Source organism: Macrotis lagotis, chromosome 1, assembly GCF_037893015.1.
Source record: "Macrotis lagotis isolate mMagLag1 chromosome 1, bilby.v1.9.chrom.fasta, whole genome shotgun sequence".
Taxonomy (NCBI): Eukaryota; Metazoa; Chordata; class Mammalia; order Peramelemorphia; family Peramelidae; genus Macrotis; species Macrotis lagotis.
Window position 1 is genome coordinate 253,425,717 of NC_133658.1, and position 13,204 is coordinate 253,438,920.

The 13,204-nt window shown below is 41.6% G+C and overlaps 1 protein-coding gene across 1 annotated transcript in view; it reads right to left on the reverse strand.

Annotated features, from left to right (window-relative positions):
• The window catches only part of RIPOR3 (RIPOR family member 3), a 100,870-nt gene that overhangs the window by 44,341 nt on the left and 43,325 nt on the right, over positions 1-13,204 (reverse strand). The window contains exon 2 of the mRNA XM_074190103.1: positions 194-319. Coding sequence (XP_074046204.1) covers positions 194-294 — 101 coding nt within the window. The 5' untranslated portion in view covers positions 295-319. The remainder of the gene's footprint in view (positions 1-193; positions 320-13,204) is intronic.

The following is a 13,204-nucleotide window of genomic DNA, read 5'->3' on the forward strand; positions in this document are numbered from 1 at the left end:
TATAGACCCAGTGATTGGTGCTTGGCTCTGGCTAGGAGGTCAGGAGAGGTGAAAATGGCAGCTGGATGACATTCCTCAAACATCTGGAGGGTGAGGAAGGGGAGAAAGACTACCCATTTTAAGAGGCCTTGCACAAGCTCCCAGCCTGGAGTATTGCTCAGGGAGCTGAACTATGTGAGTGGGTGGGACTTACGAAATCTTCCTGCTTTGCACGCTGCTGAACCCGGCAAAGGAGGAGCTCCTGCCCATGGTGCCGACATCCCCAGAGGAGAGGAACCTCACCTTCACCGACATAATCTCCAGCTTGGAGTACTGTCACCTGGAGGGAGGGGGGAGGGAGGAAAGAAGAAAAGGGGAATGTGAGGACCAGGCAGGACTGAACCTTCTAGATCTTGGAGACTGTGAAGACTCTAGGTCTATTTCTGAGATTTCAGTATAACAGTCACCACTGCAACCACCATCTGACCAGGGTGGGGGTGGGGGACCTCTGAGCAAGGGCATTGTCTCTCCTATGCAGCAGACCAGCTAGACCCCTCAATCTGCTTCCAGCTGCCCTCCTAACCATAGTTTTCTACCTCTCCTTCTCCTCTAGTTATCCCTCCTTGTCCCTCAGCTGACTCCCTGCCCAGCAAATGGCCACATCCTTTGGGATATCTTTGAAAAGGTCTGAACAGAAGGCAAATTCCAAGTGAGAGTTCATCCTCATAAAGTGGACAGTCAGGTCTCAAGTCCTCAAGTCACTAAGCTTGAAGAGGCCTTTAACAATCATCTTATTCCCCACCTTCCTACCCCATCACCTCTGAAGCAACATAGTATAATAGATGAAGAACTTGACTTGGATCAGGAAGACCTGGATTCTAATCCTAACTCCAACATTTACTAATTGTGTAACCCTGAGCAAGTCACATCCTCTGTTTGCTTCAGTTTTTTTCATCTATAAAATAAAGGGATTGGACTCAGTATCCTCCAAAGTCCTTTTTGCCTCAAAATCTAGGATCCTTTCACCATTGTGGAGGTGGTTAGACAGCACAGCAGATAGAGCCCTGGACCTGGGGTCAGGAAGACCTGAATTAAAAGCCTTCCTCACTTACTTGGTGTTTTACTCTGGCAGGTCACTTAAAACCTGTTTACCTCAGTTTCCTCATCTGTAAATGGATGGGAGAAAGAAATGACAAACCATTCCATTATCTTTGCCAAGAAAACTCTAAATGGGGTCACAAAAGTCAGACAGGACTAAATCAACTAAACAACAATAATGAAATCACCAGCAAGGCATTGAAACCATTCTAGCATGAGAATGATCTTCTCTCTGGATCAACAATTTGGACATACCATTGCTTCCCCTGGGAACAAATCCCAATGTCTGTAGCATTTACAAAGGGAAAGTTATTTTGAATATTAAACACAAATCTTTCTGTTTTCATACCTTTGCCCCAGTCTCTACTTACTATGTCAAAAGTTGTCATCAGAACAAGCAAAATAGATTCCATCTTTCCTTACAGCTCCATTGCCCCAAATGTTATGCTCTATAAATTACTCCCATGTTAGACTAATATTGATGCCAACATGCCATTATCCACATGTACAATATGCTGATTCACAGTATGCTTCATTAGATCAGAGATAAGATGATACATATTAGAGAATCTAAGAGGTCATCCAGCCTAAAAGTCTCATTTTTACAGATGAGGAAACTGAGACCCAGTCAAGTGACTTATCCAAAGTCACTTATGTTAAGGTCAAAGATTTTTTTTAGGTTTTTTTTTTTTTGCAAGGCAAACGGGGTTAAGTGGCTTGCCCAAGGCCACACAGCTAGGTAATTATTAAATGTATGAGACCAGATTTAAACCCAGGTACTCCTGACTCCAGGGCCAGTGCTTTATCCACTATGCCACCTAGCTGCCCCTAAGGTCAAGATTTTAACTCAGGTGCTCAGACTCCAAAGCCAGTGATCTTTCTACCAAGCTTTTATTCATTCACTCATGTGTCTGTCCTAGTCTTCGACTTCTACCTATCCACCATCCTTCCAAACTCCATTAAACTATTCACCTTCTCTATAAAATAATAATGATGATGATGACAATAGTTCAGTTATAGAGTGCTTTAAGGTTTGCACAGTATTTTACAAATATTATCTCATTTGGTCTTCACAACAACCTTGGGAAAAAGAGATTATTATGATCCTCATTTTACAGATGAGGAAACTGAGGCAGACTGACTCCAGATCCAGGTGCTAACCTCTTCTCCTCCTGGGCTGCTTCAATGTATCTTCAGGGACAGAGTCAATGTTGCAATGAAATATGATATGTGTGTGTCTATGTGTCTGTGTGTGTGTGACAGACATGTCAGGAATTATTCAACTAAAAGGACAAGAGAAGTTGGACATCAGGGCCTGCCAGAGGAGCTTGAAAACTTGTTTGTCCAGACAAAATAGCAAATTTAGCAAACTGAGATGTTAGGACAAGTGACAACAGAAAAAGTGCTGGACCGGAGTCCACTTGACCTCTGCCTCAGTTTCTTTAACTATAAAATGAGGATCATAATGGCAAGTCGAGCAACCTGAGATGGCAAGGGCACCACAGTGGAAAAAGCACTGGAGGCAGAAAGACCTGAATTCACATACAGCCTCAGACCACTTGCTAGCCTATGTGGGAGTCACTTAACGTTTGCCTCAGTTGCCTGAATTGTAAAATGAAGATCATAATAACACCTCACAGTACTGTGTGGATCAAATAAAGTGTTAATTGTAAAGTATTTGGGGCAGACTAGGCAGGTAGTAGATAGAGTAAGGGGCCTGGAGTCAAGAAGACATCTTCTGAGCTCAAATTCAGCCTCTGACACTAGCTGTATGACCCTGGGCAAGTCATTTCACCCTGTTTGCCTTAGTTTTCTCTTCTGTAAAATGACAAACCACTCCAATATCTCTGCCAAGAAAACTCCAAATAGAAACATGAAGAGTTGGACACTAACAAATATCAGAAATAAAAAAGCACTTGGCATAATGGCTTGTTCCCTTCTCATTCCCTTGTTCCTTTCTTGGGTCAGTTCCACAGCCTGATGGTAGTTCACATTTGACCCCCAAATTCCTAGCCTCCTACTAGCCCTCAGGATAGGGTTGTGCAGACTAAAGTCTTGGCTCTAGCCATGAAAGGCTCCAGACCCATATCACTGACCCCCCCAACACCTGCATTCTTGTACAATTCTCTTCTTTGCCTCCTTCTTACCCAGGAAAGCCCCAACTGGACCTCCTTCCCCTGTCTAGAAGGCTTTGATCAGCAACATGGAACCCCCTACACCACAGCACCCCCCAGCTTCCATCAGTAAGACCACTGTAACTTTAAAGCCCAAGGGATGTTGTCAAGTAGTTCAGTCACTTCATTTTAGAGAGCAAGGAACTGAAGCCCAGAGTGGGGAAATGACAACCAAGTACACTTAGGAGCAACATTGGCCTTTCTAAACTTCCACACTACCCCCACATTTATACTATACAACACAGTGCTATCATCTTTTTCTATTTTCTTCTATTCCACATGTTCTAGAGCCCTAGGTCTGGAGTCAGGAAGACCTGAAATCAGAGGCCTCAGACATTTTCTAGCTCTGTGACCTGGAGCAAGTCATTTAGCTTCTATTTGCCTTAGTTTACTCATCTGTAAAATGAGGATAATATAGCACCTACTTCTCAGAATTGTTGTGAGGATCAAATGACAATATTTGTAAAATGCTTAGGACAGTGTCTGGCATATAAGCAGACCATGTAAATATGAACTATTATTTTTATTTGGTGCTCAACTAAATTTATTTAACCCCATGCAGGCCTGGAACTACATCTTTTCCTTTTCTTTTCTCTATAATAGTACTTGGTATTATGCTAGATAATAATAATAACAGTATTATTAATCAATAATAATGTGAATGACAAGCTGCCATAAGCCCTTTAAAAAATTTGAAAGTTCTTTACACATACCCATAAAATTTTATATTGTTTCATTGGAGACTCATAATAATCCTCTAAGGTAAGTATGTGGTAGGAACACAACAAATGATGACTGAGTTTCTCTACTTAGAGCAGTGACCACACTGAGTAGGCCAGGCCTTATGCGTAAAAAGGCAAACATGAAATAATCTCTGTCCTCTGAGAGTTCCTATTTCTTATCCACTCCAGTAACCTAACAAGATAGTGAAGAAGGCTCAGACATGGTCATGTCTACTAATGTGTTTTCAAACCAATAGCTTAGGGGGATGGGAGAAAAAGAATAACCTAATAGTATCTTCTTGTACTCCTGCTATTCCCTCTGGCCTGGCCCCCTTCTGCTAAGAGAACTAGCTATCAGTCAATATCAGGCCAACCATCAATTAAAGCAGTCACTGGTTAGCCTAAGGCTGATTGACATTTCAGTCAACTAGTGACCAAGAAGGGAGGTGTCTCCTTCCTCTAAATTTGTATGTGCCCAAAACTATTTCTGGGCATCACAGTATAAAATTCTTATTTATGATCCTGTGGCAGTAGCTTCAAATATTATACATGGGAGATGTACACGGTCCATCCTTTTCAATTCAACATATATGTGTAAAGGCTAAACAGTTGGCCCTGAAGCCAGGAAGACCTTGGTTCAAGTCTCATTTCTGACATCTATTAGCTATATGACCCAGGATAAATCACTTATCTAGGTTTGACTATGTCACACTTCCTTCCACAGCTCCCCCCTATCCCCTCCCCATCTTCAATAAACTCAAGTAGCTTCCTATCACTTCCAGGATCAAATATAAATTCTAGTTCCCTCCTTCCTTTCCAGTCTTCTTATACCTGCTTACTTCCACATATTTTCCTGCTATCCAGTGACAGTGACCTCTTTGCTATTTCTCACATTAAGATACTCCATCTTTGCACTCCAGTTTTCATTGGCTGTCCCTCATACCTGAAATTCCCACCTCATTTCCACCTCTTGAACTTCCTAGTTTTCCTATAGTCGCATCTAAAATCCTATCTTATGCAAGAAGTCTTTCTAGACCTCCTTCCCCAGTTCCTTATTTTCTCTGGAGCCAGAAATATAGTCCATGGCAAAGAACTCAGTTATAGAATTAATGGATGGTAGATTGGGACAGTTTCACTTGATACTGTAAAGACATAAGAATCCCCTCTGTGATTTAGGGGCTGAATTTCAAAGCCTCCGGACTTTGTCCTTCAATAGGTGGTTCTTACTTCTCTAGCCTAAGTCTCTGCCCCAATTGACTTCTGAGTGGTCAGACCTGTCGCCAACTGTGTCTGTGCTCTTTCCCTTAGTGGAGGAACCCCCTCACCCTATGAACAGATGTAGGGGTGGGTTTGATGTCAGAGGAGGGTTATGTCCTTGGATCTACTAGTGCAGCCTCCAGTGGAAGGTGAGGAAGGGGTGCTAAGAGAACTCAGGGTCAGTGTCAATTCCTGGATTTCCTTTTTTTTGAAACCTTTTGAATTCTTGAAAACAGCTGAGGTTGCTTTATCTTTGCTACATAAATTCTGTTTTGGAGAGTCTTGAGAGGTTGTGAGGATCAGAAAAAATGTCTGGTCTGTCATCTTGTTGTTCATGTAACCCATAAATCTTCCAATATCTCTTTAAGCTAATATCTTTTCTTGTTTGATTATCTCCAATTTAATATATACATTAGGCATATGTATTACATCATGTTATTTATATACAATATAGGATAAACAATATATTATTTATATGACAAATATATTTCTTGTATAACAATAAATCTTTTGAACCTAATTGCTTGCATATTATCTCGCCCTATTAGACTGTAAACTCCATGAGAGCAGGAACTGTTTTTTGCCTTGCTTTGGCAAAAAGGTGCTTTTTGGTTTTGTTTTTTTGGCTTTTTGGTTCTATGATTTCTGTCAACTGATTGATAACCTTTCAGTGACTCAAGCAATTCAATGACTGTAGAAATATAAATTGCAGAACTGCAGGTTTGTATTGAAGAGAATTTCCTCATAGGAAGCTCCTCGTATTAGTGAAAGCACAGTGAACAAAAACAAATTATTAGACATCTAAATTTCAGGTACTTCTCTTCCTTGTCTTTGCTCTATCTCATTCCCTTGAGTGTCTGAGATATGAAAAGGCCTACATTCTTTGGGGCTTATCTTTGTCCTCCACTGGTTCAGCAGCTCTGCTAAGAGAGCTAGGTACAAGGCTGCTCTAAAAAGCTGTTGCAAATTTTCTCAATTTTCCATCCTCTGGAGAGGGTTTATTTGATTTCCTCTTGGGGAAGGAGAGATTAGTTGGATTGAATGATTTTTCCTCTGATATCATTTCTGTTTTGACCTGTGGGTCCAACCCAAACTCTTTCACTTTAAAAAACAAAATGGTTCCTCAGGCTTTGGCCCCAAAGTACCTTTTCACCCCTGGAAGGAGGCCTAGGCAGTCTGTGAGGGTGGGAACCAGTTGGGAAGGGAAAGTCATTTGCAAAACAGGTTCAGGGCACTCCCTGCCCTCGGCCTTCCCTTTTTGGATGACTTTCAGGGGAGTTTTTGATAGCATCCTTTTAGCCTATTCTGCTGCACAAAGGTTTTTTAAGGCTTCAAGGAAGATTTGAGGGAGAAGAGGTTTCCTTGACTGATGAAAATCTCTCCTTCCTCCTTCCCCAGCAGTTACTAAAGAAGAAACATCAAACCATTGCCAAATGAGCCTTTGGCCCCAAAACAAAAGTTTTAGGGGAAGCTGAGTCCTGATGGCAAGTTTTGAGGGGAATCGGGGTCTTGTATCTCAAGGGAAAAAGGGGCAGTTGACCCTACTTCCCAGAGACTGAATGAACATCACTTTGCTGTGGCCATCTAGCCAAGGGTGAATATGAGCCATAACTGACTGAAAAACACTCAATGGTCCAGCTAAGGTATAGTACTGGGGGAAAGAGGAGAAAGAGGAGAGAGAATCTTCTGAAGTGGACCCTCCCCAATTCTTAGTTGGGGAGGGGACAAGTTGGGAGCTCCTTAGGTTGGAAACGTGGTGGAGTAGGGAAAACATGCTGCTGCCCAATCCCACAGCCGGGCCTCCGTGCTGCATGCGTTTCTAGTTTACGAACTTTTGCATGTGTTGGAAACTTTAGGCCTGGCGCCCACGGGCTCTTGGAGAGCTAAAACACTTCCTGAAGTTCAGCTGCTTGGCAAGAAAGCACCCCCTTAGTCTCCCCCTCCTCCTGCTTTGGAAGGAGAAGCTGGCCTGGAGCAGCCTAAGCTCCAGCTGATTCCCCCCCACACACCCCATTAACTGTTGCAATCAAACCCCTGGCAGGCAAAGCTGACAAAAAAAGGTTTCTCACTGTAGCCTTGGGTCCTTAAAAATCTAGTATTCAATGAAAGCTGGGGCAAGGAGGCAAGGGTGCAGGCTTGATGAAAAGAGTCAGTTAAGAGCCAGACTCCATCACTTAAAGCCATCTAGGAGCCATAGAAATTCAGAGTTGACAGAAATCGTAGAACCAGCAGGCTGGATCATCAGAACTGGGAAGAACAGCAAGACCCAGAATGCCAGAGATAGAAGAGACTTTAAGATAGGTGATATTTGAAACAAGGAACACAGAATGTCAGGGCTGAGGGGAACTCTCGAACATAGAGTGGAACAGAGCATAGGATGCAGAATTTCAGAGCTGATACAGAACTTAAAACATAGAAATTAAGAGTTGTTTGGAAGCAGAATGGTTCAATGGAGAAAAATAAAGAATGGATTAGGAGTCAGAAGACCCAGGGTCAAATCTCACCTCTACTCCTTCTAACCAATGTGACTTTGGCCAGTGCTTCATCCCTCTGGAACCTTGGGTTTCCCATCTTTAAAATGGGGGGAGGGGTGGACTAAGTGGTCTCTCATACCCCTTCTATCTCTAACCTGTGATCCTATGAAAGAAACCTTAGGCCATGGAATATATAATTTCAGACATGATAAAGCCTGTGGAGTACAGAATAGTCAGAACTAGAAAGATTTTACAAACCCTGATCTTTTTTTACAAACAAAGAATCTAGAGCTGAGAGAAGGGAATTGAACTGGAAGAACATCTCAGGGCTGCTACACCCCTATTTTTTTCTACTATAACACACTAACTTTAGAGAAAAGGGCATCTCCATAGTTTTCTATTCAGCATCCCTGAATTGAGAGAAACATTAACATGCCTCCTATCTTCCCCACTGTCCTGAACAGCAAAAGGGTATAAAACATGCAGCTTCCCAAACCTTGACCCGGTGGCTGGAGCAGAGCCAGCTCAGCATTGATTTCCTGATGTCAGCCGGCTTACTTGATGCTTCCTCTCTGGCCTCTGCTTGGTGGGGGAGCAGGGGCTCTAACTGAGGCAGGCTTTGGAAAGCACGCTTGTGACCAGTCCAGAATAACCTCAGAGGGGGGCTGGGGAGGGGGGGAGGTTACATCAACTGCACGTGCTCCTAAAAGAGAAAGCATCAGCTGAATGCATGAGGCTTCTGGCCCATTCTCTTGGGCCAGATCTGCAAGGGAGTCAAGGGAAGGAAAACAAGCTTCTTGCTGACCCAGCCAGGGACCTCTGCAAATAAAGAACCCTGCAGAGTCTGTGGAAGAGCCATACAAAGCATTTGCTGGCTGCTTCTTCCCCAAAGTCACTGTCCTGAACTCCTCTGAGATGCCACCTGGGGAAGGAGGTTGGCCCAGCTCAGCTGTGGCTGGCACCACTCCCTTACAGACCCGTCTGGGCCTCGGTCTCCAAGTCTTCAGCTCTTTCCTTCCTCCTGCCAGATAACCTGCAATTTCAGAGGTGGTGATGTTTCTAAGTTTAACACTGCCTCCTGGGTCTGGGTGGCTCTGCTGCCTGATTCCCTCATTTAGGGTTTGTTTTAGAAGTTCAAATACAACCACAGCTGAATTTACTTGCAAGTCTTTCCAAAATAACTTTTCAGTTTAGAACAAAAGGAAACTGTAAAATAACCCAAGATGAAGAATGTGAGTCTGGGAATGGTATTATGGTCCTTACTTCAAGGCTGCTCTTGGAGAATCACTGAGTTGAAGAGGTCTATTAAAGATCAGGGAGGCCAAGCCCCTCATTTCATAGATGAGGAACCTGAGACCTGGAGCTTGGGAAGTGGCCACAAAACTAATGATTAGCAGAGCAAGTCTTAGAGTCCAGATTTATTGACTCTAAAGGTTCAGAGTTCTTTCTCCAAGGACCTGCAAAGTCTTGGCTTATACTTGACTCTAAAGGGAAAAATACTAAAGAGCTCAAAGACATCTTAAAGGTCACAGAATCTACCCACCATCCTCATTTTATAAATGAAGAAACTGAAGCTCGGATGAGGGGTAATGAGGCTTATCCAAAGTTCACAAAGAGAAAGAATCAGGATTCAAACCCCCTAAATCCTCTTATTCCAAATGCATTGCTCTTTTTACTACACCTCACTGGTTTGAAGCCCATTAATCTAGTAATGACCAAGTTTACAAGAGGGACACTTGGATGAGTTTACCTTATTAGCACTGCTATGTCAAATTCAATTACAACTAGGTTGAAGCCACCTCCATTCTGTTTACTTAATCCAAAACTAGTAACAGTACATATTAAAGAGAGTTCAGGTTTCTAGGGACTTCTAGAAAATAATACCTCACATTTCTAGAGGAATTTTAGGCTTCCATAGCCTCTTCCTCCCCAGTAAGGAGAATCAGGAAAGTCTGTGTCCCTATTTTATGGATGAGGAAGCTAAGACAGTCTGAGGAGGACAAATCTGGCACTGGAAGGGAATCAGGATTCAAATCCAATACACTATTATATTTTTTTGAGTTAAAAAAAATCTTCATTTATACAATAAAGTAGACTACAATAATTGCAAAGGTCTTTTCCAGCTTTAAAGTCTTGGGCAGTTTCTTGGGCAGCTAAAGGGTGCAGTGGATAGAATGGCTTAGAATCAGGAAGACTTGTTTTCCTGAGTTTAAATCTGACCTCAGACATGTACTAACTGTATGACCCTGGGCAAGTCACTTAACCCTGTTTGCCTCAGTTTCCTCATCTGCAAAATGAACTGGAGAAGGAAATGACAAACCACTCTAATATTCCTGCCAAGAAAACCCAGAATGGGATATGAAGACTGTCGCAACTGAAATGACTGAACAACAAAAATCCTATGATTTTCTATTTTGGAGCCTTAAGTCTAACCAAGGTCTCTGGATTCCAAGCCCAAGGCCCTTTCCACTATCCAGGAGAAGTTCTATGATTTAGACCAGAGGAGACCCCCAGATCTTGACTAATCCAGATCCCTCATTTTTCAGATAAAAAAACTAATTCAGCTCAGAATTCCTGAATTTAAGTGATTCATTGACCTCAGCCTTCCCCAATATCAAGGGATTGCAGAGGAGCAAGTACTCTCCAAACCCAAAATTTCAAGACTCTCCAAAGTATTAAAAATTACTATCTTAAAGGAGGTAATAAAGAGGTGTATGGTGGTTGTGAGCAGGCTGCATTATAAAACAAATAAGAAAATAGGGTGAAAAATATCACACAAAGAGATGCAGATGGGCTGGTCATGTGAGCAAGAGGGAAGGATAAGAGGTGGAAGCAGATGTGTTTCAATGATGTCCTTGAAACATCAGGAAAAATAGAAGAAACCTTCCAGCATGTTGGGTGGATTCCCAAGGATTATGGGAGGAAATATCTAAGAGCCACACATAATGGTCAAGAAAAGGTGTGTAAAAATCCATATCATTGGGAGAAACATACAAATATGTATATTTGTGATTTAAAGAGGAAACTCACCCAAGAGTTTTTATATTTTAAATTGTTAATATTTTACATTCAAGTTTTGTTAGGCTCCCTGAGGGCAGAGACTGTGTCTTTTTTTTTTCCAGTCTCTCATCCCTAGGACCACACTTTGCAGTTCTTTTTTAGATCTATGATTTCATCAGTTTAAGGAGCCCACCCACTAGAGAATTCATCTCACTGATGCAAATGAATAATTGCTTTGTGATTTAATATCTTAGAAATCTGGCCAGGGTACTGAGAGGTTGCTCCTTCATATTGATCCCACAATTAGTATTCCTAAGAGTTGAATTTGTACCCTAGTCTTCCTGACTCCAAAACCCTTCCTCTCATCTTACCTATATTAGATGCTTAATAAAAGTATGTCACATTTGGAAATAGAACTAGGAAGAAGCTCTTGCTTAAGGCAAGTAAGTTAATGACCATTGATGGAAATCCAAGGCAAGTTATCCCTTCAGTGAAGGAAACATTTGAGGGTAGAGGGATGAACATCCTATGCTCTTCAAATTGGACCTATACATATAAGTAATCCCCTACTTTACTCTTGTTGAGGGTCATTAGGTCAGGGGTAGGGCTGAAGATGTTGGCTGAGACAGAGCAAATGAATCACATTTTCTGCCCCTTGGAAAAACTTGTGGTTTCCTGAGGATTGCCAGTTAGTTCTCTACCCCCACCACTATTATCCAGGAACTGAAAGTCTTGTTGGGACTTAACTTCAAACTCCCTGAAAACCAGATTGTGGAAGTGAGGGATTGTGAGAGAATGCACCTCTTACCTTTCATTTACTAAAAAACATAAACAAACCTCCAACAGAGATGGTGGCCCACTTTATCTATAGCCCCCCCCACAGTAGCAAAGGTTTAAAATTCATGACTGACCTTTGACACCTATCCTCTACAAAGTAAATAATGATTAAAAACAACAAGAACAAAAACAAGAATTCCTTACATATCGATAGTACTTTCACATATATACTCATGCAGTTCTTAGAGAAATCTGTAATGTATAGAACTCTACAAGGTTAGATCCAAAACAGACTTTAAATCATAGAACACAACAAGCATGTCGGAGCTGGAAGGGACTTAAGAACATTGATAGGCCCTTAGGACAAGGAATATTGGAGTTAAAAGAAGATAAGAACTTAGGATGTTAGAACACAAAATGTTTTTAAATATCATGTAATAAAGGTAGCTAGGTGGTGTAGTGGATAAAGCACCGGCCTTGGAGTCAGGAGTACCTGGGTTCAAATCCAGTCTCAGACACTTAATAATTACCTAGCTGTAGCCACTTAACCCCATTTGCCTTGCCAAAAACCTAAATAAATAAATAAATATCATGTAATATGGCACTCTCATTTTCAGATGAGGAAATCAATTTTCAGAGAAGGGAAGTCACTTGTCTAAGATAATATAGCTAGTTCAATAACAAAGTTGGGTCTCAAAGCCAGGTCTCCTGATTCCCAATTTCAGTGTTTCTTCCTAAAGTCTGAATGAATTTTTCAATTCCTTTTCTTTTTTTCCTTTTTTTTTTTTTGGTTTTTGCGAGGCAGTGGGATTAGGTGACTTGCCTAAGGTCACACAGCTAGGCAATTATTAAGTGTCTGAAGCTGGATTTGAACTCAGATCCTCCTGACTCTATCTACCTAGCTGCTCCCAATTCCTTTTCAGAGTATTACTAGTACATATGGAGGAAGGGAGGAAGAGTTCTCTTCTAAAAAAAACTTAAGGATGAAGGAAGGAGAGAATAAAGGAGGAAAGAAGACAGGAAAAGAAAGAAAGAATAGAAAGGAAAAAGAGAGAAACAAAGGAGAAACAAAGAAGAAGGACAGAAGAAATAAAGAAGAAAAGAAGGAAGGTTAATGTGAAGGAATATACTAGGTACATAGGAAGAAATTGCTAGGTAAAAGTGACATTGATTTTTCTAAATTATTTGGGACATTTTAAAAAACTATATATGAATGTCCTGATAATTATTCCTAAGGAAAGTAACTTACACTTATCCTACCACTAATTGAAGCCTAGGTGTTTTCCTTCAAGAGAATTGAAAGAAAGGAAGTTTTTTATGAAGACGAGTCTGATTGTCCTGCCTATATTCTCCCCCTGACTTGAGAGAGAGAGAGAGAGAGAGTGTGTGTGTGTTGCAATTGGTGAGGGGCTAGAAGGACAGGCATCTGATGGTCTCTCCACTAAATTTGCCTAGGAATTGTTTTGGAAGGTTTCCATCCATGAGTTGTCTTTATAGGCTGTATATCTGGAGGAAAGCTGGCCTGAACAATTCTAGATCCCTAGCAATATATGAGGCCCCTCCGGTCAATTTTTATTGACCAGATTGTAGTAAGAATTCATGAAATTAGTCTATTCCTCTTCTACTAATTGACCTCAGTTTCTTCCTCTATAAAGTGAGGGGTTTGGTCTAGATGATCTCTAACTTCTCTTTCAGCTTTATGATCTCATGACTCACTGATTCT